The 27,432-nt window shown below is 37.2% G+C and overlaps 1 protein-coding gene and 1 long non-coding RNA gene across 5 annotated transcripts in view; one reads left to right on the top strand and one right to left on the bottom strand.

The window, feature by feature from the left end:
• Positions 1–27,432, bottom strand: part of PIK3R1 (phosphoinositide-3-kinase regulatory subunit 1) — a 60,041-nt gene that overhangs the window by 11,036 nt on the left and 21,573 nt on the right. For 2 of the 4 annotated variants that reach the window (XM_041414572.1, XM_041414571.1), the window contains 5 exons: positions 14,981–15,073; positions 13,544–13,618; positions 10,588–10,719; positions 9,489–9,690; positions 9,215–9,294 (listed from right to left, as the gene is read on the bottom strand). In XM_041414572.1, coding sequence (XP_041270506.1) covers positions 9,215–9,294; positions 9,489–9,690; positions 10,588–10,719; positions 13,544–13,618; positions 14,981–15,073 — 582 coding nt within the window. Of the gene's footprint in view, positions 1–693; positions 879–2,851; positions 3,156–9,214; positions 9,295–9,488; positions 9,691–10,587; positions 10,720–13,543; positions 13,619–14,980; positions 15,074–27,432 lie in introns of those variants that run through there. The other 2 variants (XM_041414574.1, XM_041414573.1) reach the window with 2 other exon arrangements.
• Positions 53–14,585, top strand: LOC121341224. The gene is made up of 3 exons (XR_005953396.1): positions 53–135; positions 12,850–13,020; positions 14,310–14,585. It is a non-coding gene; the product is annotated as an uncharacterized LOC121341224 (long non-coding RNA).

The raw sequence follows: 27,432 nt of genomic DNA, 5'->3' as shown, positions 1-27,432 counted from the left end.
CCCCCCCTTTTCAATGTCAAAGCTGCATATGTATACCAGTGGGTGCCAGAGAAGATACTGCAGCACTGACTTAGTAACAAGGAGGACTACACTAGAATCAGGATTAAAAATCAACTCAGCTCTTTCAGTTCTCCAGTAAGTACAACATTCCTGTCCTGTATATTATGACCAGGTTGAAAAGACAATGTTTTTAAAGTTGCAAGGAATGTCAGGATAGCATAATACTTTCATATGATATGAAAAAATGATGCTACCACAGGCATTCAATTAGTATTGCTAGAATTTAAAAATGTTTTTTCCTTAAACAATCCAAGCCAATGATTTGGAACCACTGTTTCAGGAAATATGAGTGTTACTACAGCATCTCCTTTTAGGCACAGTGTGGAACAGAGAGCAAAAATAGAAATAAAAGAAATACAATTTTTACATTATAAAATAGCAGGACTAAAACTACATCTGACATAATAAAATCAAAACAGAAACAGGTCAATTCAGTAAAAATTCAATTAAGTAAGCAATCAGGTATTTTAATATGTTAAGATTCTAATTCAACCATGCACTAATCCATAGTTTTATTCTAATTTATGAAAAAAGGAAAATAACAAAGTAAAGAAATCCTACATATCCAGTAAGACTTTTTCAGCAGCTATTGTAAAGACCAAAATTAAGTCTTTAATAAGACTGCAGTTTTACCTGGTGGATCCATTTCTATGTAAAACATCAAGTCTGTGCCACAATTTATATCTGTCTTAGGATATTCTATATCCAGTTCTTCCATATTCCAAACAGTATTGTACATTTGTATGAGTTTCACTGAGTAAGCTCAGATACAAGAAAAGAGTCGGGCTGTCTTTGTAATGGTGTCTTGGAATTCATTTTAAAACCTATAAGGGGCTGCACTGTAACCTATTACATCATAATCCTCAGCCAATCATGTCAAAATAATGTCACCAAACCACTCCTGCTTTCTCATTTTGTTCTACATTAATCTTAAAACAATTTCAGTTTTGGGCAGAATCTACATTTAGCAGAATTGCAATATAAAGCTGGTATTACACACAAAAGGAGCAAGTGGAATCTCCTTGCCCATATTCCTGGCTCATTTTCCTGACTTTGCAGCATGGTACAGTCCAATCCTGGCAGGATGACAAAAGGCTGATATGCTGCAGCACGTAGCTCTTAGACACAGGCGCACACAACACTCACATAGGGCAGCTCCCTTCAGAAGCAGGTTGGTCACATCTCAGGTGCATTCTCCTGCTTAAATCCCTGAAGTTTGCCATTCAAAAAGATTTAAAAGGCTTCTACAACTACTGCACATATTAGAGATGTATTAGAGAAGAGCATGACTGTGTGTGTATATCCATTACACACTCATTTTACACAAACACACAGAGAGATGTATATATCCACATCATGAAATATGGATTATGTTTTTAAACTCTGCATATTTCTACTATTTTTATGGGGACATAGGTCTGATAGAGTTTATATTATGATATAAATGTGCTTACTGCAGAGATATCTTCCCCTCTTGCCATTATTATAACCACTATTCAGATCAATCTATATTAATTCATTTTGAAATCTAAACCCCAAATATTGTAATCTTACATTCAGCTGATTCACTCAAACAATGGAAGAAAGTCATAACTGAGCGACATCTTCAAAAATGGTTTTGCTGAACATAAAAAATGTTGTGAGGATACAATAAGATTTAGTCTGCCTTTTCACACAGTTTCTCTACCCTATTCTCATTGATATATTTATCAAGTTAATTGTTTTTAAAAGCAAGAGTCTCTTGTCAGTGTCTCCTTTGCCCCTTGACTTCATGTCAGCAGCATCCTCCAACCATTTAGAAATATTCCATCTTAACTTCCCCCATCACTGACCGTAACTCTCTCTGACCTCTTGGAAGAAACATGGACAGACTATTAACTTCAGAGCAGAATTCTATGTAAAGCAATATACTCGCTATAATCTATGGGGGGAGAAAACCAGAGACAAAAATAACTACAACGAAAACTAGCTGCCGCAACTATCTGTGCCTTACACCTTAAGAAATTGTGGAACAGCTGAAATGTGCTCTATCTCACAAATACTCATTAAAAAAAATTAATACAATTTATATGATTTCCAAATATTTCACCCATGCCCTCCCCCCTCACCCCACCACTGTCTGCATCCCTGAGCAGGTTACCCCTTTCAGACAAGCACCAACATACAAGAGCATGTCTGGAGTACAAACATATACAAAAAGATGCAAGCTAGTTTGCTTTGTACATTAAGAAGCTTCATTTTGAAGTAGACTGTCCCCTTCCTGTTGAGGTAGATATGCTCCAAAGATTCTTTGGCATTTCATTTTTGGCATTTCCAAAATGAAAATCACCCCAGACACAAGTCTAAAAGCTAAACTTGGGGTCTAACCCACCTGCTACCCAAACAACTAACTTACCAAATAATTATTTAAATTCAGTTACAAAGATTTCCTGCAAAAACTGCATTGCTGCTTTTAAGTCTCATATGGGACCGGTAAATTTTTTTTATTCCATTGAATAAAGACTTTCAGGAAAAATTACTTCCCTAGAGTTTCACTGGTGGCCAAATCTAGGACTGAACAAACTTGTGTAATCAGGTTAGTACTCAGCTCAGACTAGCCTAGCCTGCAGGCAAGAAAAGACAGAGGAGGCAGATAGGCTATTACCCATTTCATATATAACCTGGAGAGGTACTAAAGTACTAGATTTGAATTCATGTATCTTAAGACTTTTAAAGCTCTACCTGGTAATCAGTTACAGTATAATACTTCCACAAGATGATGAAAAAAACACAGAAATTCAAAATCACTTACTTTGTAAATTATGCATCGCAAATGATCGCTCTTGTAAAACAGTCGAAAATGCAATCCAATATTGGTTTCATCTTATAAAAATCTTGTTTAAAAATAAATCCTAAAACCTCCATTTACTAGGAAGCTTCTCTGAAGCAATGAAGAAAAAGAGATTGCTCTGCTTTCCAACCAATGTTCCATAAAACCCCCTAAAACAGTTGTAACTTGCAGTGAGAAAATCCAAGCCTTCTCTGTCAACTGCTTAAACCTCTGTGCTGTGCAGAAGGTACCCACTTACTCTGGCTCATCATTAAAAAGTGAACCTGACTTCAGTACTGTGGAAAAAAAAAAAAAAAAGAAACCGCCACCCTCAGTAGCTTGCACGTCCCTCTCAGATAAAGATCTCAGTTTCATGATTAACTTGGGTAGGTTCAAATATTTGCTGAGCCAGGAATTTCAGCTGGGGGATGGGAGCCAGATTCAAAGTAAAAGTTGTCATCAACTAACAAGTGGCCAATGCAGAGCTAACTTTCTCATTTTAGCTAGGTAAATGAGAAGACCATTGTAAGAAGCCTAAAAACAATCCCTATCACTGGCTGCTGCATGCAGCATTGAAGATGAGAAAAGCACCATGAATAGCCAAATACAGGAAATGGCTAACTGCAGAAAAAAGCAGAATATAAATTTTCTTTGATGAGAGCTGCATCTCTAGAAACAGCCTTGTGCAAGCAAAATAGCCTACTTGTAAGCACAGCATCACCTTGTACATGCTCATGCTGGATCACAAATATAGGTGCTGCTTCAAGACCCTTAGTCTGAGCTGTGAGACTGTTTATCAATTTTCTATATACTAAAAATAGTTTTAAAAATCTCTCTGTATCCATGGTGGTTTCCAGTATATCAGGATTGTTCATTTCTTGGGCAGGCAGGTGGGAAAAGGAACTGTACAGAGAGGGAGGAGCTTAGGTTAAATGTATTTTCCTTGCCTTAGTGTTTGGTGGAGATCAAACTTGCTAAAGGAACAGAGCAGGAACTGAAGAGCCTACTTTTCTCTGCCTACAGAGGTTATCTTCTTTGCCAGTTAAACTTCTACAAGGAAACAAATTCAAAGTAAAAGAAGCAGACATATTAAGAAAAGGGGAGGAGGGGACTAATATTTTCCTCTCACTTCTTGCAGTGAGAATTTCTAATAAAAACAGTGAGAATTTCTTTGAGATCTGTTTGTTGCTCTTAAGGCAGTCAAATAGTATCAGAAAGTTTTTGCCTTCTTAATACTTCAATACCAAAATCCTCCTACACTGTGAAACACCACTTGCACCTAATAATGAAATCCCAAATACCTGCAGTACACTTTGATGTTTTGCACTTGACTGATTAGCTTCACCCATAACAATCCCTTGCTTCCCTAGTTTTAGCTTCTGCCTACTTGAACAATTGTCAGTTCTAAATATAATTTAAGTCTGCAGAGTCATAAAGGTACACCCTACTCCAAGTGGAGATGGAAACCTGTTTCTGAACCAGTTCAGCGTCAGACTGTACTTGATATACTTCTTTACTGTTACAGAAGGAGTTGAGAACTTTTCTTGGTTTTTAGGACCACAACACATGTATAAAGTCAGAGAAGAAAAGATAATGCAAACTTGGTTCACTTTTTCTCAATTAAAAAAGCACAGATAACCACACAGAGATAATGAGTTCCTTATTATCTGGCAGGAGCCATACAAGTGTCTTGTCAAAAAGAGATTCTGGCATGCACACACCTGTATTTTCAAATATTGCCAAGTCTTTTCTTTTTATCTAAATTTCAAAATTTTGTGTGGTGTCCATTTAATTTGCAGCCTAATATTCCCTGCAGTCACACTCAGTGTACTGCTATTAACATAGCACATTTTTTTCTAAAATATTATGTCTGAAGCAGGAAAAGAACTTATCAGGTTTGACATGCTTCCACATGTTTTACACATACATACCTGCACACGGACATAACAATCTGTAAAAATGCTAACAATGTTTTACGTATTGTTTCAGTCTTATAAAATTCTTGCAATTAGGTATTGAGAAACGGTACTGAGAAACACAAAGCACTGGCTTGTGTGAAAACTTAAACCAAGGATACAGCATTCCAAGTATGGCGGTTAGCCAAGCATTGTGGTTTCCGTTAGGTCAGGGATGAAGCCTGACTTTTATTAGCTTAGAAGGGGAGCCCTCTGCTGGGTAGGACACGGACGCACACGGTCCCCCCACCGTGGGCACCGCATCCGCTCTCCCTGGCACTTGCAGCCTTCTGCATGATCTAAACCCCGCTCGGTGTGTCTGGCAGTCCAGCCAAGACTCTGACATGATGCAGATAAGTTCTGACAACTGATAGCATTCCTGCACATCTGTTTATGTCCCCAGGACACCACCGACAGGACTGTGGTCTTAGGCTAATGCCTGTCTTTGAGAAGGAATCAAATTCCAGGAGGAACTGGATCAGTCTTTACATCGCCCTGCTCTAGCTGTTATGCCACCACTCTTGTGAATATTTTTTGTAGCCAAAAGCAAAGTTTCTGCACCTTGGTGATGCAATCAGGACTTGCACCTCATCCCCAACAAGTGAGCAGTTACATATAAGGCAGGCTTACTATCTCACTCTTTCTTGCATATGATGCGCTGAGTAATAAAAACTTCTTACCAGGCTGCAGTATTTCAGCCTGAGCTGTTATTTACAATGTTACATACAAGCCTGGGAAAAAGGGATAAACTGGGATAAACAGCCCAGATAAAGCAGCACAGCTCCAGTCAGTGCACAGGCTATTGGAGGTTTTGATTCATTGATACAAGGCAGCTCTTTGCTGTAGCTCCTCTTCTGCTCTTCACCAGCAGTGCTACAAGCTCCCCACATCCCCTGCTCTCTCACCACATCCCACTTCCTCTTTGCCTTCCTTAAACAGACATTTTTCTCACACACCCCAGCTCCAGAAAGGATCCCTATCTCCCTAAACTCCCCACACAAAATTACTTCCCAGCTTCCTCTGTGTAGCCTGCCTTCACAGCTACGAGTGCTAAACAGACCCTGTTGCTCTGAGCACTTACTACACCTACTATGGGCAGCTTTGGGATCTTCATCCAGGACAGGCCACATCCAGGAAGAAAAACCACGAGCCTGTAAGATCCTTGACAATTAACTGAAAAACTACCCCAGTCTTCTATACCTACAAATATAGCCTATTTTCCACTGTTTACCTTCAAAAGTCTGTACAATGCGTGAGATCTTGTGAAACCTGAGCAGCACTATTTGCTAGAATATGTTACAATTAAGCTATTTTCTTCTAATAGTACTGTTTTGGATAGCACATTTAGAGGCTTGTACTTTGTTTATCTTTAATTTAAAGTCAGTGCAGCTGTACATTAAGCTGGGATGTTCAGATGGGACACAAAAATCACCTGCCTTGCCCACCATCATCATCTTTTGTCTCTCCTACTGACAAACTTGAAGAACGAGACAAGAACCAGAAAATTGATCTAATTTTTTCCAGCCTTATTTCTCCTGCAACACTACTGTGTCTTTATCTGCTACACAAAAATCTATGATTCTATTAATAGGTATTGTTAACTTTAGTATTTTTGTGTAGGACTAAGCACTATTTTAATCCACAAACTAGAATCTATAGTTTGCTGATGAACACCATGACAGACAAAATACCCCAATCCATATGTTCTGCGGTAAGTCATGTAGTGGTCTAGGAGTAATTCTTCTTTTTGTGTTATGACACTTAAGAAGAATCACTCTAGCTAAAAGATGTCCAACTGAAGATGCCAAATTTAAGATACTAATTTTAAAATACAGTAAGATGTAAGGTCCAGCTGCTTGCTTTCTAGTGTTTTCAGGTAAGGAGTATAATTCAGTGGGTGATGTGGTAAGGAAAAGATCCCACAGCTGTGCAAAGATCTACCTGCTATTCAGATTGGTTCTCTTAACACACCATTTAATGTATTTATATACTGCATGAGATACCACTAGAATTTCATGCACAGCTTGTTTTAGACAGAATGTTCTCATCTTAACAAAAAGAATTAAGAAGGAAGGAAGCCATCACTCCAGCCTGTGAAAAAGAGAAGAAACCTGGCAGCACTAGCTTCCCTGTTATCACCTAGTTGTCATGACATTATTTTCAAAAAGTAAACTTCTTTCTGCTTAAGACCTCTCAAATTCTCCACTTGTAAAGTTCTATTTAAGATTGTAATTATCAAAATACTTACATGATAAATAAGGTATATTTTATTGGGACCTTCTTTTTATTAGAGTCTATCCAAACAGTATGGAAAATCAAGCCACTAAAAGCAATAATCTTAAAGATGACAATTCTGAAAAACACTTAGAGTGCTTTTTATAGTTCTATGAGAACAATAAAAACACCCACTCCAGATATTCAGGTCACTGAATGCTATTGGTGTGGAAATGGACTCATGACCTAATCCTGCAAACTTACAGAACATATTAGTAAGAATCAACTTTAGAAAATTATTCAAACTCCTTACAGGCCTGAGGGCAGAGACTAGCTAACCAGACACTACAAAACCTGAAAATTTGCATCTGAGGTTTTTTTTCCAGCATATTAGTACATGTGCAAATGTTCTACTAAAAAACAGTCTACTAGACGTGATGGACTTAAATGCACAGGGAAGGAGTTCTATTTTTGTAACAGGTCACATGAAAAATCCTAGGACTGTCAAAGTAAGCTATTGCTATATTAATTAATGCAGCATGCTATATTAATTAATGCAGAAGTAATATTAAAATCAGGTGTTCCATTATACTTATTAATGTAGTGTCAAATCGTATAAAACCGATGGATACAATGGCATTTCTTCAAGCACCCTAATGACACTCAGAATGACTAGATTCCTTGTCCTCCTTAGTAGTTCTAATGTAACACCTTTCACTTTTATACTTTCCTCACACGAAGCAACTTGGGCAAATAAGCAACCAAGTGATCTCCTAAATGAAACTTATAAAATTCTTCCTTTGAAACGGAAGGAACTGTTGACCCCACCTTTGTAACCTCCCAACCAGCTTCTAGACTATAAATTTACATACTCCTAAGCATTTGCAAACATGTAGCTACAAAAAAATGCTATTCGCATGAGACTATTATAACCTGTTTTGCTTTTTAAGGCTTGCAACATGTGACAAAGACAATAACTCTTTAATAATTAGCTGATATTTGCTGATTCTTAGCAAAATAGCACAAATACTTTAAGTTTGGACTCTCCTGGTTGTTACAAAGCATTAGTCAGAAAAATATACACAGTGGTTCTGGAAATCCCTGTTAACTACTTCACCAAAATTGAAACTAAATAGGAAACTGAAAACAGATGTACACAAAATATTAGGGAAAGTTTCCTAACTAACAGAACTGGCAAGATTAGAAAAGCCTTTCAAACAGAGCACTAGGAACAAAAATTTTAGCCATTTTAAATTAATCTTCATTAGCTGATGAAGAGGATTATACAATGTGCCTACCTGAAATACAGGAAATAAAGCACTTTTCTGCAGTGTTCTAGCTCTCCAGATCTTAAGTAACCCTACAAATCCTACTGCCATGAACTTTATTTTGTCCTTTGATTACAGAGGTGGAAAGGTATAGGATGACCAATGTTCTATTCACCCTTTCCTTTGTTAAGTTATTCTCTGTTAATAAGCTGTAAAAGGAATTGCTTTCAGCTAATATATAAAGTTCTCTGCATTAATAATTTCCTTTGCACATAGTTAGCAACTCTGTCTTGCTTCTACTGAATACTTGATTCAAACCTAGGGATTTTGCATAAATTAGAGCTTTACTATTTGTTGACTTAATTAGATGTTAACTTACAGAAGCAATAAAAGCAGGAATTAACTTTCCTGGATGGGCTCATATTTTTTAAGTTTTTTATTGATATTGATAAATAAATATTTTGTATATCTGGATTAAAAAATTTATGAATGTAAATAATGTCTCCATAGGGTATAGCAAATCTAAGAAATTTGCCTGAGAGCAAATTGAGAGCTCAATAAAACCCTGAGAATTAGCCCCCACACCACTGTATGATATGCATTCTACTTGTTTACAGGCCTTAAAAAACTCACAAAATCCAATTTGCTGTTTATGAAAGAGAGCGAAAGTCCTAAGGCTGTACAAACTATTGGCACTAAAATGATTTTAATGAAAAATACTATTTCTTATAAAACAAACATTGCACACCATTATAAAACACACAGCTTCTGCTTAGCCCTGTAATTGTGCACTTTTGTTTTGCATTAAGTTTGATTTAAATAGAAAAAATGGAAGCATTTACTGTCATTAAGTTGAATTTTAATATTTAAAAGTACATATAACTTTTAAAATTAAAAATATTTTTTACCTGGTACTGGCTGTCTCTCGTTCCATTCACTTGTGATTAAAACCTCTAGGATTTTTATGTGGTGTTCTGTAGTATCAGAGCTGCAAGAGATGGATTAGGCAGTAAGAACTAGGAGAAATATAAAAGTTTACTTTAAATTATTTTAAAAAATTGAAGAATTTACTACAATGCCCTCACATCAGAAATAAGGTCAGAAAATTATTTAATTAATCTTATTTTGTATATAAGTAATTCATATTTACAGTACAAAATACGGTAAAGATGACCCACATACCTTGCTATCTGGAATTTGAAAAGTAGAGGGCTGAAAATTTCAGCCAGAGATCTTGCATTCAAAAGATTTTTACTGGAGGCTTGACAAACTCTGAGGAAATGTTTGAGCAAATACTGGAGCGTGAGCCAATACTGAGGAGGTATATTTGGAGATCTGATCAGTTTCTTCAGCAACTGAGCATATTCCTCTGAGCTCTGCACTTCTGCAAGCAAACAGATAAATGATTCTTGAAAGCAGCACAGGAATATTCAAGTAAAATGAAACTATATGTGACTCCTTTAGAAATACCAATTTTACAGCAAAAAAAAATCTGTCCTTCTTTAGAAACAAAAGATATCTTTCTTCTTTTAAAATAAGAGAAATGCTCAGGGAAGAGTAAAGAACAAGTATTTAAAAGTCAAATGGAAACAGATATGCATTTTGGTAAAAACCACAATGTGTTCAGAGTGTACTGGTAGAAGTCTGTCTTGTGTTCAGCGTCACACATGATTGGGTAATTCTGAGATGCACTAGATAAGTCTCACAGGTGCTGTTCTAACTTTGAAGGTTACCAGTAACAATATCCTGTCCTGAGATATATAACAGAATACTTGGCCCGTGTTCTGGAAGCCTATAAGCTGTACTTGTTTGAAATGACCACTGTAGATGACGAATCTCACATGCATGTATTTCTCACTTCATAATCTGCAACCCCAGTGTAACACAGCACTACATGACCTCTAATACATTTACTTTGTCAGCACTGATAAAAAGTTAAAAATTAGCTTTCTGTATACAGTTAAGTCCTTGATTTTTCCCCCTAGTTCTTCTATAGCATTTCTAGTTACTAAAATGAAGAGAACTGTGTTATCCCTTATATTTTACATTATGTTTGCTGAAACAAGTAACTGAATAATGCAGAATAATGTCTAGATCTGAACTGAAACAGCTTTCGTAGAAAAGGGTAAATTTAGATTAGAAAGAAGTATATTTGTATTCTGAGATGCTGCCAGGTTGTGTAGAATTTTTACTGTTCTGTGGGCAACAGCTGAACCAACAGATATCCAGAATTCTAATAAAAGCCTTTGTGTTTGATATTTGAAATAATTTGCAATCATACCTTGAGATACAGAAATCATGTCACTGTAAACAGCTGCTGGAATGATGGGATTCGGCAGGTCCAGGATATACCTCTTGAGAGCATCTGACAAAGTGTGAACATCGAATGTCTCTAAATCTAATGAAGAGGCATCTAAAGGGAAAGAGCAACATACTTTTTGGACTTCAAAAAGTGGAAAAAATATACAAGCTCATAACAAGACAAAATTGCTAACTTATATCTGCTTCATAGGGAGCAATTCATAAAAATGTAAGACACCAAGAAATATCCTTGAGATGAAGAACACACAGAGTTCAACACCATGCCCAGTCCCTTGGCATCTGATGAGCCAAATGGTTTCCATAACTGTGTGTAGCCTTCTGTCACATACAATTCAGGACTGAACTCAGAGTAATGGTAGCGACTTGTTGCATCTTGGCAATATTATGGAACATCAGAATATTTTTAACAGGTCTCTGTTTCATGTGTAAATATTTTGTGTAAGAAGTAAGTACTAATCAAAGGTTTGGTCAAATGCAGCTTCTCTACAGGGAGCTACTTCTATTATGACTAAAAGTTTGATTAACATCTTGGGGATCCAAGTCTGCAAATATTTATGTAAGTAAGTCGAAACAAATATACACGTGCAGAACTGTGTGCTTGGTGGTTTATGCAGCTGTTGAGATTTATCTTGTAAAACTTGATACCCTTCCAGGATAGTTATGACTTGGGATAAGGTTTGGCAGTGTCACATAAAGCACTACCTGTTAGTGTTGGAGCAAAGAATATCAACAGCAAAAATAAAAATGGGAAAGTACAGAAATCCTTGTTTAGTGAAAGCAAGGTTAGGGCTCATCGTATAACAGGAAACTCTGGCACAGTAAAGTCCTAAGTGTATACAAAAAGATCCATGTTGTGTACAAGAATTTAGAGGCATTAATGCTGATCAACCTTCTATCTAGGAAGTCTCTTGGTAAAATAACTATTGAATCTGTTTGTCTAGTTTAAAAAAAGGGAACAGGGAGGTAGAGGACTCAAATAAATGGTGTGTATACCAATACTGTGAAATAAGGTAGCCAAGAGGGGGTAGCGAGAAACTTAGTGCTCCTCCACTTCCTTTGTTCTCCCCAACAAAGAGCTTGCAGTATGAGCTCAAATCTTCTCAGACACCAAAGAATTTGCATGAGAGAAAAGGCATAATAAACGTCTTAGATTATATAAAACTTACAGTGTGGGAATAATTTCTGCAAGAGCAATTAGGTGTCAGAGAATCCACAAATTCTTAAAGAAATAGCTTTTATTACTTTTGCTGCTTACTGACTGTTTTTTTAATTCATAAGCCAAGATGCAATCATGCATCTTCAGTGTTGACCACTTCTCTGAAGTATGACCCAACTTACTATAATGAATACATGAGTAAGAATATACTTACTCTGCAACTTTCTGGGTGTAATATCACAAACAGACCTGAACTCGTCCATCTGCTGAGCTGACAAGATGTAAATCAGCTTTGATTTTGGAGCTAGATAGTATTGTGTTGATGCTAACAGACAGTTATCCATTTAAAAAATGGAGAGCATTTCAAATCACTAATGCAAGTTCACAACTTTGAGACCAAAGGTAACTTTGCTCTCTGAATTTGCATTTTGCTAATTCAAAGAGAGCAGGCAGAGGAAATGAGATCTGCCTCTATCCCTGTACCTGGATACTTACTGCACCAGCTCTGACCTGAAGATCCTAATCCTATCTTAAACAGAAGTCAGAAAGAGACACTGCTACTAAAGGGAAAAATTCTGTTTCTGTTATTCAAACCTAACTGTATTTTAAGTAGGAATACATGTAAATCATGAGTTTTTAATCTCAAGCAACAGATAAACCTATCAAAAAATTATAGCTCAATTTAGAGACTTAAGAAAGGATTCAGATAAATAAAGAGATGCAATCATATTGGTGCTACCAAAAATCTGGATTTATGTGGACTGAAACACATAAATACAACACTGAAGAGGTTGCTGCTATCATGAGGCTGCTAGCACCACATTTTCTCTCCCTGCTTGTACACATACACTTCTTCACTCCTACCACAATCAGCATAGGACAGGATGCTCTTTTGTTCTGAAAAAACAGACAACTCAAATAATCTCTTATTTTCTTTGTTAATGTTTGCAATTATTAAAAATGAGGAGACTAAATCACTGAGTGAGTTTGCTTTCTTTGTCCCTTTGGCAACAAGGCACATAACCATTTCCATTTTCTACCCCTTGTATTTTTGCACTCTTTTAGGCAAATGAAAGCTCACACCACATATTGCACCCCAGCTTGCCAAGTTGTGGTCAAACTCTCCTCCTACTCTCATTCTGAAACAGTGCTGCCATGCCAGTATATTCTGTCCTGAAGAAGAAATTAAGTAAACCAAAAAAAGAAGAGGAAATATATTTCAGGAAACTTGAACGGGTATGTGGTGTAGTTGCATTTTACTCTCTGAGAACTCAGCCTACAATATTAATTCAATTGTCTCTTTCTCTTCAGTATCATTCTGTAGCAGGTAGATAATGGGCTGCTATTGACATCCCACCTACTGGACAAAAAAAAAAATGCACCAAAGAACTGTATGTAAACAACTGGCCATTTGTTTACAAAATAATAACCTGCAGCCTTTCAGCAGTAATGTATCTTTACCTTGATTCAGAACAAAACATCTAATTTTTCTCAGTACAGCTAGACTGTCAGTCTTTGAACAAGTGAGACATCAAGAGATTAAAATATATACTCTTAGAAAAAAAAGTGCAGTTGAGCCATGAAAAGCGACAACTTGTACAAGTGAAAAATATTTTTCATATCAAGTGTAAAAGTTAGAAAACTTTTTTTATTTATATATGTCTTTTTAACAGTATATTATTAAGAACCAGCACATATGAGTGAGAGTGGTCTGACCACAAAATCTGTCTTGTGCTTTAAGGAAGAGAACTGTACTTACCACTTTCAAAAATTTGTCTTAATTCCACTGTGCTGCTTGAGCCTTGTGCTCCATACAAAGCTGAGTACTCCAGACCTTCAAAACAAAATCGATAGGATGTGTTCAGCGACTGTTGCCCTGATGCAACACATTTCTGTTTTGTTCAAGAAGTACTTACAGTATAAACTAGCAACCTTCTTTCACCTACCACACTACAGAATGTGATTTTTTTTTTTTTTTATGGCTGTAAGACACCTCTTTGTGCACTCAAGCTACTGTGTCTGCAGAAAGAGATGGCCAAAGAAGATCAGAGATGCTAGTAGTCCCACATATTCTGTAGAACTGTCCACTGGCCAACTGTAAAAGGCCAGGACTAGGAAACAGATTCAGAAATATATACATATATATATCTGTGTATATATCAGATAATGTGTCTAATAATTCACCTGAATTGTTAGAAAAGACATTAGTAAAGTGTTTTCACATGAAAGATATTGTTTACAACTTTCCCACAGCAGTGAAAATAGAGAAAACACAAGGAAAGAACCATACACAGGGATGCAGAGCACTAATGATTTAACACTATCAGTGCTTTCTCCTGAAAGCAGCAGCTTCTTACTCATACTTGTGCTAAATACTGGCCCTACACGTTGATATCAGCAAGCTTCTACTCTTTCAGGAAAGGCCTACGCTCTTCTAAAGTGCCAGAGGTGTATGTTAGAACCCATGTCCCCAAGGACAGCAGCTTGATTCTCATCAGAATACCACTTTTGCTCTTGTTTCCCAGCTTAAGGCCACCAAATGAGCAGGACTCACAGAGCTGCTCCTTACCTCACCAGCACTATGAAAGACACATCAGAGGAGGTGCCAGGAAGATAAAAATAGGGCAAAAGAAGTATGACATCGTAAAAGAAAGAGGAAAGCCTCAAAAGGATGGAGAGACATCAGCACAGGAAAGCTGGTGAGGAAAAAAAAATCATAAAAATAAAATGTCTGGCTCACTATACAGCAGCAATAAAGAATTGGCTCCTGAAGAATAAAACCAGTTCTTGAAACCTTTTCATATTTTATTATTTTCTTTTGTCCCCCAGCTTTGGGGCAAAGCATTACTTTTTTCCCTGTGTCATCAACTCAATGTTACACTTGCATTTACATAACCAACTTAAAGTGCTTACTCATTAGAAAAAAGCAAAACAATACCAAACCCTTCTCCCTTACCTTCCAATAATAGTTATATTAATTATTAAATGCCATTTGAGGTAAGCTTTGGTTTTGCTCCTATAGTCCAAATTAGCCTCTAATGAGCAAAAACCAGTGTAACAAACCTTAAGGGAGATTATTTTGGATGTTAAGTAATGTGATGCACTATCAGCTCTAGAAAGAGGACACGCCAGCTCTGGATCCAGTTCTGCAGTCTTGCAGCAATAGAACACTTTGGTAGATTATTCTTCATCTTACCTTTCTTTTCAATTGTCTCTACTATCTTGACAAGAATTGGTGGAGCAACATCAGGAGGTGTGAACTGCTCTGTAAGGTCTGGAAGTGAAAAAGCTGTAAAAAAAAAAAAAGGAAGAAAAATAAGCCAAGCTGCAGACGAATGCAGTTACTTTTATGAAAATCATATGTAATGCAACCAGTTAATTTTCAATCACAGAACAAACATCCCAGTTGTCAGGGATGTATGAGAAAACTCCATACTTAATCAAAAAATGGAATAAAAATTATGACAATTGAATTTTTTATAATATTTTCTTTCAGGAACCTCAGTCCTAGATTCACTCTCCATATTGTCTAGAAAAAGAAAACACAATAAAAAGTTTGCAATCTATGGATGTGCAGAAATACAATGCAAGTAAGGAATGAAAAAGTCTTTCCATCTGAGATATTTACACACCTTGTGCACCAAGTGAAGGAGCTATTAAACACATAACTGTCTGTGAGTGCCTGATCGCCTGGGTAAAACAGACTTAAAAAGGTCTGAAACAGCAGTAGAAACATGTATTTCACACTCACACACAAGCTCAGTAACTCCTGTGCGTTTCAATTTTCAAGCATCATACTATTAACAGTATAGTTTACTTGAAGCAAGAATTTTCTTTTCTACATGGACTAGTTAGGAATAAATAGCAGTATAATTGGAAAGGGACACTTTGCAGATTCAACCAAAACTGCACACAGGTTTTATACAAAGCCAGTTTTCATGCAATCTGGTTTCTTAATGGAGAGAACATAATCTTAAAGGTATGTTCTGGCTCTGTGAGGAAAGATCTATCTCTAAATACACAATTTTTGCCAAAAAGAATAATTCAAAAGTTTTAGAGTGATCTTGTTTAACACTTGGAAACAAAAATGTTTACATAAAGACATTAAACTACTGCCAGAACCATCTGGCATAATTTGATGGATTATGATTGATAAACAAAAATTAATCATTGAAGCCAAAATTGCCATTTTCCTAAGCAATAGTAATCTCTGCTCAATTGAACTCACCATGGACAGAGAACAATATTTGAACACACATACACAAAGGTGCCTGTATGGATATGTATAAATACATATATGCACACCCTCCGCCCCTATTTTCAGAAGACTGAAACAAAATTATGATGATAACTACGTAGAAGGAGAAAAAAAAACCCACAGAAAATTATGAACTGAGAAAGAATATATATACACTGAGAAAGAGAGAGCAGACAGTTTTGGCTGTAATTCACCCTATTTTGAATTACTTAACTTCATAAAAATGCAAACAATTTTGCTGTGGTTTAACCCCAGCCAGCAACCAAGTCCCACAGAACTGCTCAGGCACTCTCCTCTGGTGGGACAGGAGTGAGAGTCAGAAGGGTAAAAGTGAGAAAATTAGTGGACTGAGGTTTAGATAGTTTAATAGGGAAAGCAAAAGCCACATATAAGAGCAAAGCAAATCAAGGTATTAATTCAGTACTTCCCATGGTCACACAGATGTTCAGTCATCTCCAGGAGAGCAGGGTTTCATCACTGGGTAATGGTGACTTGGGAAGGCAAACACCATCACTTTGTGCATCTCTCACTTTCTTATTCTTCCCCCAGATTTACTGCTGAGCACATTGCTCTGTGGTATGGAATGTGACTGTGTCAGTTGTGGTCAGCTGTCCTGGCTGTGTCCCCTCTCAACTTCTTGTGCACTCCCTGTCTCCTCACTTATGAGGTGTGGTCTGAAGCAGAAAAGGTCTTTACACTGTATAAACCCCACTCAGCAATAATTAAAACATGCCTGTGCTATTAGCACTGTTTTCTGCATGAATCTGAAATGCAGCCCAATGATAGCTACTATTAAGAAAATTACTTCTACCCCAGTCAAAACCAGCACAAATATAAAAAACCAGTAGGACAGCAAGGAAGGGACAGAAGTTTGGAAGTATAGAGAGATGAGGAGTGAAATGAAAGACAATAGTAGTAATGGAAATGAAGCATACCGGCAAAAAGAAGGAAAATTATGGTACCATAATGATGGAAATACTTTCCTAACCCATTCATAACTGAGGGTATTAGAAAAACATTGTTAGTTGTAACAGATTAACTTAGGAGGCCTGGAAGATAACCATTCAGGAGTTTCAAAAGAGTTGCCTGTGCAGATCTCTGCCCTGCTGATGCTTTTTAATGACTTGAGGAAAATAAGAACAATTCCCACAGATCCAAAGAGCTCTAATACCTGATCCATACTCTGCAAGGACAAGTAACATGCCTACAGGCTAGTGTCATTATAAGTCCTGGACAAAAAAAAGAAAAGCCTAAAACTAGGCTCATATAATGCAACAAAAGACAGCAGACAGCACTGTAATTAAGGATCATCTGAACAGCTTTTTAGAAGACAGGTTCTTTCCTTAGTGGCACCTTTGTGAGCTGAAAAAGGCCAATGAGTAAACATAATAAACACCAAAATTCTGCCAGACAGTTGACTTAGTATAACACTTCGATTAAAAGCTAAATTCAATGCAAGCATGTTATATATGCAGAACAAGCTACTCAGGGAGCAAATGGACTTTTCAGCTCTTTGCATCTTCAAATCACTTTCACATTCCATTTGGAACATCTCTTTTATATCTGCTCATCAACACAAGATGGGCTCAAATTGAAAATGCTGCACTCTAAGTAGCCTCTGCTGAGGCACACTGAAACACAGACCAACAGATTTGTAATATTCAAATAGTTCTTTTCAACCCCAAAGTATGTATCTATCTTATGATATGGACAAATCTATTGAAATAATAAACAAAAGATTAGAGTAATATCAAAGGGTATGCTATGAAAATTCTCAGATTGTGAGATACTAATAGACTCAAGAGAATGTTAAGGGTTTAAAATGGATCCCTTACATGGTAGCTGGGGAAGAATAGGTTTTAAGAACAGAGTTTACATATTTTTACCTATGAAAGTAACTTTCTGGTCCCTGAGGGAGCTAGTTACATTTAATTCCTCCCTCTTTCATAACATCAACAAAATTGCATCATCTCTGAACAAAGATTCTCATTTCCTAATTCCAGATGGAGGCAGCATGCAGCCACAGTCAGCAGCCTAAACTGAAACAGAGGAAAGAAACAAAGAAGGATAAATAGAGACAGAGGATGGAAGTTAAAACTGACAGAGAGTTGAACCTTATCAAGTGACAGCTTGGCAGTTCAGGGATGGCACGTCTAGGCTACTGAGCAGCACAGTGCTTTCTTCCATTAACCAAATTGTGCCTTGAAATGATGGCAAGACATCAAGAAATACCTTGATATCAACAAGGTGTATTTAGAAAAATAATTCTAATTTTCACTGATGTAGATTGTCTACACAAGGGATGGAGCCCAAGGAAAGCAAAGAGGAGACCCCAGTGTCAGGGGAAGAAGCCCCTTGCAAGGTGAAGACAAGACAATACAGAAAACAGTTTGTCTCTGTAGACTTTTCCTAAATTACCTAAGCAGAGAGAGCCTCTTCCTGCAGTCTTTTTGGTGCTCCATGCTGTTCATCTCAACTTTAAGCAGAATTTTAGCTTAAAAAGGTTTGTATCATAATCTGTCATGAATACCTTTGTTGTAGAGTATTCATCAACCAGTAATATTCTTATTGAAAGCCTTTTGGAAGCTATGCATTTCCCTTTACATTAATACAAAATCTGTAATATATCTACAAAACGTGTATGCAAACAAAATGCGACATTGCTTAAAATGATGAGTTTCCAAAACTTCTCTGCTAACCTAAAATATGCATTTTAGGAGTTCAGAGGATTTCTGATGCCTCTTCCTCTCTTTATCCCATTCCTTTCCAAAACTGGAAACTTATATAACCAAAGAAACTGCTGAACTTTTAGATATGAAGTTCATATAAGACTTCAAGTGAACGACAATCCCTTGCATAAATACATAAATACTTATGTATTTGACTGAAAACTCGCGATATCAATCTCTTTTTTAAGTTCTACAGCAAAAAGACACAAACAACAGAGACACACACAATGGCAAGTCCAAAACCTGCAGTTATCAGCAACTCCAAAGTTACAGAAGAAAACATCTAAGTCACACAGTTACAATGCTCAGCAATGTAGAAGAAAAACATTCACTTCATCAGCGTGTTGAAGACAGCATGAACAAATTAAAATCATTTAACCTCCCACCTGTTCTAGGATTTCCTACTCACTGTGTCACCTTCAATATAATTAACGCATAACATCCTACTGACTTTTGCTTCAAATTTCCCAACTTTTGCACAAAAAAGAAAATTAGGTTCGTTTAAGAGTAAAAGAATTCACAAGACACATGTAGTCAGAAAAAAAAAAAAAAAAAACCAAAAAAAAACTTAACAGTACTCAAAGAACTGAAGCCACTTTATTACATTTATAGAAGACAGCCCAATTTGGGAACAGTGTGCTTCAGTTTCAAAATGCTGAGAGGAAATCTCAGCAGCTAAACGGAAGAAAACTGCACGTAATTTCTGGAAAAATATTTTTTTTTTTTTACTCCAAGAGCCAGAATAGAAGTTATGATTAAAGAAGTCCTGATTCTACATTATGTGTACCAAGAGAAAACCCAGCATGCATGTTAAGATTTGCAGAGGCAAAGGAAGACTTTTTAGATACGTCAGTTATAGTAAAGGACAACTGAAAAAAACCTTACATGCAACCTGCATTTATTACCTGATTTCAAAGTATTCTTTTTCTTTGAAGAATGCTGTAGGGCAGCAAAGATGTTTGAAGAACCAAATCCACTCTAAAGGATTTGAGCAACTTTGTAGATGCCTTTGCTAAAATCCTGTATCAGTGTTTCATTAAAAGCAATATTTTTCCCCAAATGCCTCTGTTTTGTTCCTTTTTTTTTTTTTTTTTCCTTAATCCCAGGGTGTCAAAATATAATGGTTCTCAAAACTGTCTTCTTTCTAGGTCTAGTAGTGGGTCTCCAGATAGTAAGGAAGCTTCTGGTGACACTTGATAAAAGCTGGGTTTTCCACTAGCTCTATTTCTATATTGCCACAGTGAGAATCAATGAGATGAACCACAAGCCAAGGGTTCCCTCCAATCTGCAAACTCTTCCTTCTCCCTGTTACACACAGGACTGAACAGCTCTAAGGCAATGGCAGTGTGTGGGAGATGAGAGCATTCCTTACATTCAAGGGTTGCCAGCACAGCTACAAAGTGCAAGATGAAACCAGCACACAGCTGCACCTTTTGGAAGGGTTCTCAGGAAAAAGATATAGAGTTAGTACCTGGCAATGACAAGTGGAAATTTAAAGCTGCAATTTGGCTTCAGATGATTCTGAGACATATCTTTCATTACTGCTAGAAGAAGAATGAAATTTAAAAACATATATAATAAAACCCCTTAAAATGTACAGTATACGGCATGAAAGGAAGTTTAATTTCTACATATTTACAGGAACTATATACTAACTCTACTTGAATTTATTTTTGAGTTAAGATTACTCCATGAATTTTCTTATTTTTCCAGAAATGGCATTAAAGTTTGTGCATGCATTTTGCGCTTTTTGATGATAACACAGCTCTATATAAAAGTCTACTATTTCACAGCTCAGGTCTTAAGATGATCATAATACTTATGGTACATGGAGATAGATATACTCTTTATGCATACAACTGTGTCCACTCACATAATGATTTTCTGTATCTTTACACAGGTCCCTTGTTTGGAAGTCATACAATAACTCCAGACATGAAAGGCTTTACCAGTACTTAAATCAGCTCTATTAAACATAAACATATTAATTAATGCAGAAGAAGAAATGCAAACGTAAAGATAATGGTCAAGCAAGTTGTGATAATGCGCCAACAAGATTAGCCAACAAACTGTAAAGAAATGGCTTTGTATGTAAAGAATGTAAAGATGGCTGCACAAGCACCTAAAATACTTATGCCAGTGGCACCTTCAGTATAATGCATTATGAGAGGTGGACAATGGGGAGTTTCCTACATAGTTCAACACCCATGTTTGCTATTGAAAATTCTGGGAAACACAGGAGCTTACTTTCTTGATTGAAATACTAGTATTTCAGCAGTTATGTACTCTACTAGATATGGGAAATGGAATTCAAACAATGTGCCACTATTGTCATCCATCTTCCTTGAAACAGAATCCGGATTTCAATAAGGAACCATAATGTCTGAATTCAACAGCTTATCAGTATACAATGTTGAATTCCAGTGAAGATGCATTAGAAATTAGGGCAGATTGGCAGTTCTGCAGGGCCTTTCAGGCAGTGGCATGTATTGAGCTGTCCCATGTACTCCTCCAGGGTGCTGGCTGCTAGTGACTCCCACATCAGAGACAGCAGAGCTTGAGGAGATTGGGCTGGGAACACACCAAAAACCATGCCTGTGGAAACACAAGTTCAGACCCTGGAAAAGTGCAAAGCACTAGGAGGTACATCACCACACAGATGATGGCACAACCTGAAGCTTCTCCTGGCCCTGTGGTGGCAGCTGGTACAGATGCTGAGCCTCAGCTATCACACCCCTCTCAGCACCTGTGTAATCAGCTGTAGAAGAAAAGGCCACATGAGCCTCACAATACATCTGAGTGAAAGGAGCCTTACTGACAAAAAACTCTCAACTCATAGTGAAAGGGAATTCTGTGATCCACTAAATGTTTCTCATCAATCTAAAAAAGTAGTGAGTTCCTGCAAAATGTTTCAGTACAAGAGTATGAAAGGCTAAAAAAACCCCCTAAACTCTAACTCTGGAGATATTTTCCATAGAGGTCTGTTCTTTGGGTTCAGTGTCAGACCAACACAAAAGATAAGCCTAGTATTAATTAAATAACAAAGAGCAAATCACCCTGAGATTTGAAGAGCTCAACCTTGCCTTGACATTTGCATTTTCAGATAACCTAATTGTATTTACCAAAAGAACAATGTTCAGAACTGCCCAACTGCCATTAGGAAAAGGTTTTCACTGGGCAAAGATGAAAGACAAAAAGGGGAGAATGAAGAGAAGGTGTTACTCTGTGTCTCAAATAAATCAAAGACTGCAACACATAGCAAATTCAGCTGCAACTGTTGGTAGAGAATACCTCCTCCTAGCCCCTACTGAGATGATTTAATTTGGCTATAGTTAAATGCTACTAGAGGTTGAAAGCACCATTTAAAGTGTCAGGAGGAAGAACTGTTCAGGGCTCAACCTCTTTCTCCAGTACTGGTTTCACTAGAAAGATTTTAAAACACAACACCATTAATGGAAAAATAGGAAAGAGACTTAAGCGTCCATGAATTTGACACAACATTACAACTGTCTTGACAAGTCTGCCAGCTATTACTCGTCTCTTACTTTTGTGAGATATCATCAGTCAGGCAGGGTGCAGACTCAGAATATCACAGAAGTCTTGGCAGTAGAGAAGACTAAATTCAGGAGAACTGAAGACAGGTGAAGAGTATTGCAGCACTAGAAAAAGAAATGGTCATGCCTACCGACATTATGAGCCTTTGGGCTCAGAAGAAGTCAATTTATTATGGAGGCAAAAAATGTCTGAGACTCAGGATTTATTGTGATATGAATGACCCCAGAGCTATGAAAAGAAATATAGAAAATTATGCCTGCTGGTGACTTTAAATTACTAGGGTACAACTGCAAAGCAGAATGAAAATACTACCATTTTATAAACCTTGAATATTATGTACCCAAGACAGTCTACTTCTTCCACTGGCTAACAGGTGTTGGGTATGAACTGGAGGACAAAGTGGTAAATTGATTTACATGTTTCCTGTTAACAGAACACTGAACTGGCCAGGAAATTCAGATCTGTACTAAGAAAACAGTTTATTACATCTGCTGTCAGTCCTCTTTTTACTCTGTCTTCAACGATGGAACACCTGAATAAAGCCTTTCAAGGGCATTAATGGCAACATTTAACCCTCATGGCAAAAAACAGTATTCTGGCAATACACTTTCAGACTTCAAATATCTTTGTAAAGCATTCATAGTTCTGCTGTGATCCTACATCAGTAACACTGAGTGACAACAACTTATCCAAGCAGGTTATTCCAAAAGAGTGACAACAGCAGTTCACATAAGCATCATCTACTGACTCGTCAGTCCCAGTTAATGCCCAAAACAAAGCAGACATCTCCAGATTCCTCTGTGTAAGGTGGGTACTAACAACATAGCTTATACAGTTGAAAAAGGGACCTCAAACTGACTTTTATAGAAAAATGTACAAAACTTGTCATAATGCTGTGACACTTAACAGAATAAGGCAGTCATTTACTCAGAAGGTCAAACACACCTATATTAAGACTAGGTAGGACTATTTATAGTCCTAAATCTAAAAGGGTCAAAATAAAAACTGAATGTTACTTCATTTCATCCTAATTACACATAGTATGTCAAAAAGACAAAGTTACCTGCATAAATCAATGTTGTAACTGAGACCTGCTTTGCCTAGATGCTTCCCAGGGTTATCAGCACACATGCAAGCAATGCTCTGGTTAATAAAGCATCATGTGCATGGGGACTATGCGAGGAATTTTGGAGGCCAGGAGAACTAATTCCTCTCTTCAACCCAGTTTATGAAGCTGTGCCAGCTGCACTCTCAGGGCTAAAAAGAACAAGGGGCAACTATGTGAAAAGGGGTGAAACAAGCCCTGGTAAATACAGATTAGTACAAGAAAATAATTCGTAAAGAATAGATGGCAGGACTAGGCAGAAAAAAGCTCTGGTTAGATATTGAAAGACTTACTCAATAAGATACCAATCCTCTGAAAGAAATCCAGGATCTTTTTACCCTTCTCTGTCATAAAAATGAATACTTGTCCTAGAGCTGCTGCAATAATCAGCTAAGAATTCCTCTAAGACAAAGCAAAATGAAAGTAGGGAAAGAAAGAACAAAGTGATTGGGTCCGGCTTGAAGAAAGTTTAGTTGCAGAGATAAGCAGAAAAACAAAACCACAAAGCAACGTAGGATAGAGAACTATATTCCTTTATAACAGTTTAATGCTTTCAATAGTGGCTGATAATCATGTTTCACACTTATTAATTTAATATTTCATAAAGCCCTGTTTCTATCATCAGTTGAAAGGGAAGTGATAATGTCTGTACTGGGAAGAAACTCTGTACATAATATTTTATCAGATTAAACCTCAATAACTTTATGAATTATGACCTGTCAGACATTTTTCTCATCTGCTACAGAACACACTTCTTAGAAATAGAAGCTATAATTAAGACAACAGATGTTCTTTGTTGGCTTCATCTGAAGCATGGATAATTTTTTAAAAGCAGCCTACAGTTAAGACAGTATTCTGCTTCCCTCTATGGGTGAGCTTTTGCAATACCCTTTTTCCAAACAGAATTGAATTTAATGGTTGCAGCTATTTACAACTATTATTAGAATGATTAGAAAACATGAGCATTACTGTTCTGAGGAAAAAAAAAAATTATTAACTAAGTAAAATGTGCTGGCATGAAATACACTGCATAATGCCATACATAATGCACACATAGTTTTGCAAAAGAAACTCCCTCCCGCAAAAAGCAAGGAAGAGGTGGGAAAACCACCTGCTTATTCAACTCTCTTTTCAAGGATCTGTGAGACAAACAGAAAGAAAAAAGTAAGAAATAAGCAAGAACATACTAAAATATTCCTTTCTGCTTCTGCATAGAGGGGACACTCAAAAAGGCTGAGGAGGATAGAGTGTGGGTCAGGATAGACATTGCTGGAGCTGAAAAACAAGCGGGCTAGCACTGGGACTTTGACACTGGCTTCCAGAAGAGGCACATCTCCCCTTCCTCAAGTGGTTTGGAGCACTGGCACAGCTTGAGGCTTCTCAAGCTTTTATCAGGCATGGAAGACTGGCAAATAATTCTTTCTTACCCTTCACTCTGAGGGATCAACCTAAGCCCTGTGTGACATGCAGAAGCACAGCAGTAGTAGTGTTCTCACATTCCCTACGAGCATCACTTTAAATGGAAGGACAGGTTAATGTCTCTAAATAGAACAAGCCAGCATGGATTTCAGTGCATGATTCCAATGACAGAGAAAAAAAATAATTTAATAAGCCAACACCTGTTTTTCATGTCTTGTTGACATCTGCAGGTTCCCTGCCAGCAGTTTTCAGTCAGAGAGATACCAGCAGATGAGAGTTAAGCTGTGATGCAGGTACCAAATTAGTGCATCACCACATGCAAGGAGATGATCACAGAAAGGAAGAAACAGGACAGGGTCAACCAAGTAGTTGAGCCTATAAAGTGCAGAACTGCCTTTTTCATGAAGTGAGCCTTGTTGCATTCCCTCCTCTTCCTTCAGGATTGCTGTTCCAGGACTGGAAAAGAACTGAGATCTGCAAGAATTTGAGTAACTCAGCCTGCTCAGTTCTCCTCAGAGACACTAAATGACAATTTCAGATTCTGGCAGTGGTTTGACATGAAACCATACATACTATCCAGAAGGGAAATATATACCACTGAATGTTCAAGTGTAGTATGGATAGTGCTGGCATGAGGACAAACAGCACATTCCACTGGCAGCTGCATCTTGTGACTTACTTATCAAGTTCCCGGTGCTTCAATGTTATTATTGCCATTAAACATCCAGATTTTAGTGGTGGTACATAGAAGTCCTTATTAGACAAAATTTTAATAGTTCTCAAAACAAAACCTCCCTCACTGGCATTATGATTAACTAAGCATTCCCTTAGAACTGTTGCCAGTTGCCTTCCCACAGACTACCTCATCATTCCCAAGGATATTTATGCCATGATTTCTATTAACTTCTGCACTCTAGACTTTTTTTTTAACAAAGCAAGAGTGAAAATCCACTAAAAATATAATTTATTGTAAAGTGACTAGATGTATGCAAATAGATATCACATGGTACTTTTGCTATGGTCACTCTATAAGGAATGAGCAGCCAAGCTCCCTCTGATGCCTGCCATACTACAGAGACACATAAACAAAACTATATGGTAAGAGCATCAAGACCACCACCAAGGTCAAGTACTCAAAATTTAAGACCGCAAAGAACAATGGCTGCATATGCAATTTCAGTTTGTGCTTTTGTCTCTTTTCATACGACATAGAATTTTTCCCATGAAATTACACTGCCCATTTCAGTGCACCAAGACCAGAGCTCTCAAGGGATAAAACTTGGCCGAAGAACTGAGTACTTTAGTACCTGAAATGTTACCTAGACTGTACAAGGACACATGGTCATGCAGTAGGCTTATATTCTCCTGTTTATTTTGCTCTTCAAACATGAATTTTCAATCATCTCATCTCAGAATGGCTTCCTATGTAAAAGTACTTTGGTCCACAATTTGTTCTTGAGTTCTTCCTAGCAAGTTGGAGAGGAAATACATACTGGGTTTTTCCTGGAAACATTTGACACATAGGAAAGGGGTAGTTGCCTATCTTTTAAGGGAAGGAATACTAAGGTCCATCTCAAGAGGCACTTGAAAATTTTGGTTCTGGCCAACCAGTGGAAAGTCATTGTGAGATTATTTCAATGACCTCTATCAGATAAAACTTCAGATAGAGCAAGTTCATTTAAAAAGTAGTAACATGTAAATGACAGTCTGGTGCTATCCTACAAAGATTACTAACCTCAATTTCCTTTCCACATATCAATGGTGACAGTTAGAAACAGAGTTCCAGCAGCATCTGCTCTTTGTAACCAAGACAGGTTACGAAGGTGGATGAACCTTCACTGTGAGATACCATGGTCGCTGCAACACTGTTGAGAATGACCTGTCCTATCTCTAAAGGATCCTTGTTCCTTATTGTTGCGTCCTTTTTTCCAGTAACATAAAGTTTCTTATGCAGGGCAAACACTGGTTTGTGATAGTATCTCTGCTTGAGAAGAGCAGAATTTAAAGCATTCCCTTTTTATTCAATAATCATAATACACAAAAATTCAGGGCAGTATGTTGTTTTGCTCTGAAAGAATGCTTTGTTTTGTTACCTTTTTGCTGTGAAGAAACTAATGGGAGAAGAATGCCAACAAATCCCTGTCAAACTATCCACAGACAAGAAATCTAGAAGAAAAAAATAGGCTCTTCACAGCTGCAAGAAAAAGATAATGCGTATTACTATGCTTGAGAAGTCAAGTTGTTTAGATGTGGAAGATTTACATAAAAGAACTGGCAGAAGCTGCTGACAGATAAAAGTCAACACGGCTCCTTCATCTTTTGGGAATTATGGGAAACATTTGTAAGTACACAGAAAGTTAAAAATAATGAGTGTACAGCAGTCACCCAGAAAAAAAAATGCAAACAATGGCAACAGCTCTCCAGCACCATGACTTTTATTCAAAAATTGAATGTGTTTCAAATCAAATCAAACATGTTTCCTCCTCCTCTAAAAAAAAAAAAAAAAAAAAAAAAAAAAAAAAAAAGAAAAACTTAGAGCCGTAGCAGTAGCAACAGAAAACTGCATTGTTGAAAGACAGTCT

This window comes from Onychostruthus taczanowskii, unplaced genomic scaffold, assembly GCF_017590055.1.
Source record: "Onychostruthus taczanowskii isolate IOZ18803 unplaced genomic scaffold, ASM1759005v1 scaffold46, whole genome shotgun sequence".
Taxonomy (NCBI): Eukaryota; Metazoa; Chordata; class Aves; order Passeriformes; family Passeridae; genus Onychostruthus; species Onychostruthus taczanowskii.
The sequence above is the reverse complement of the archived record's forward strand: the minus strand, read 5'-3'. Positions and strand labels throughout refer to the sequence as shown.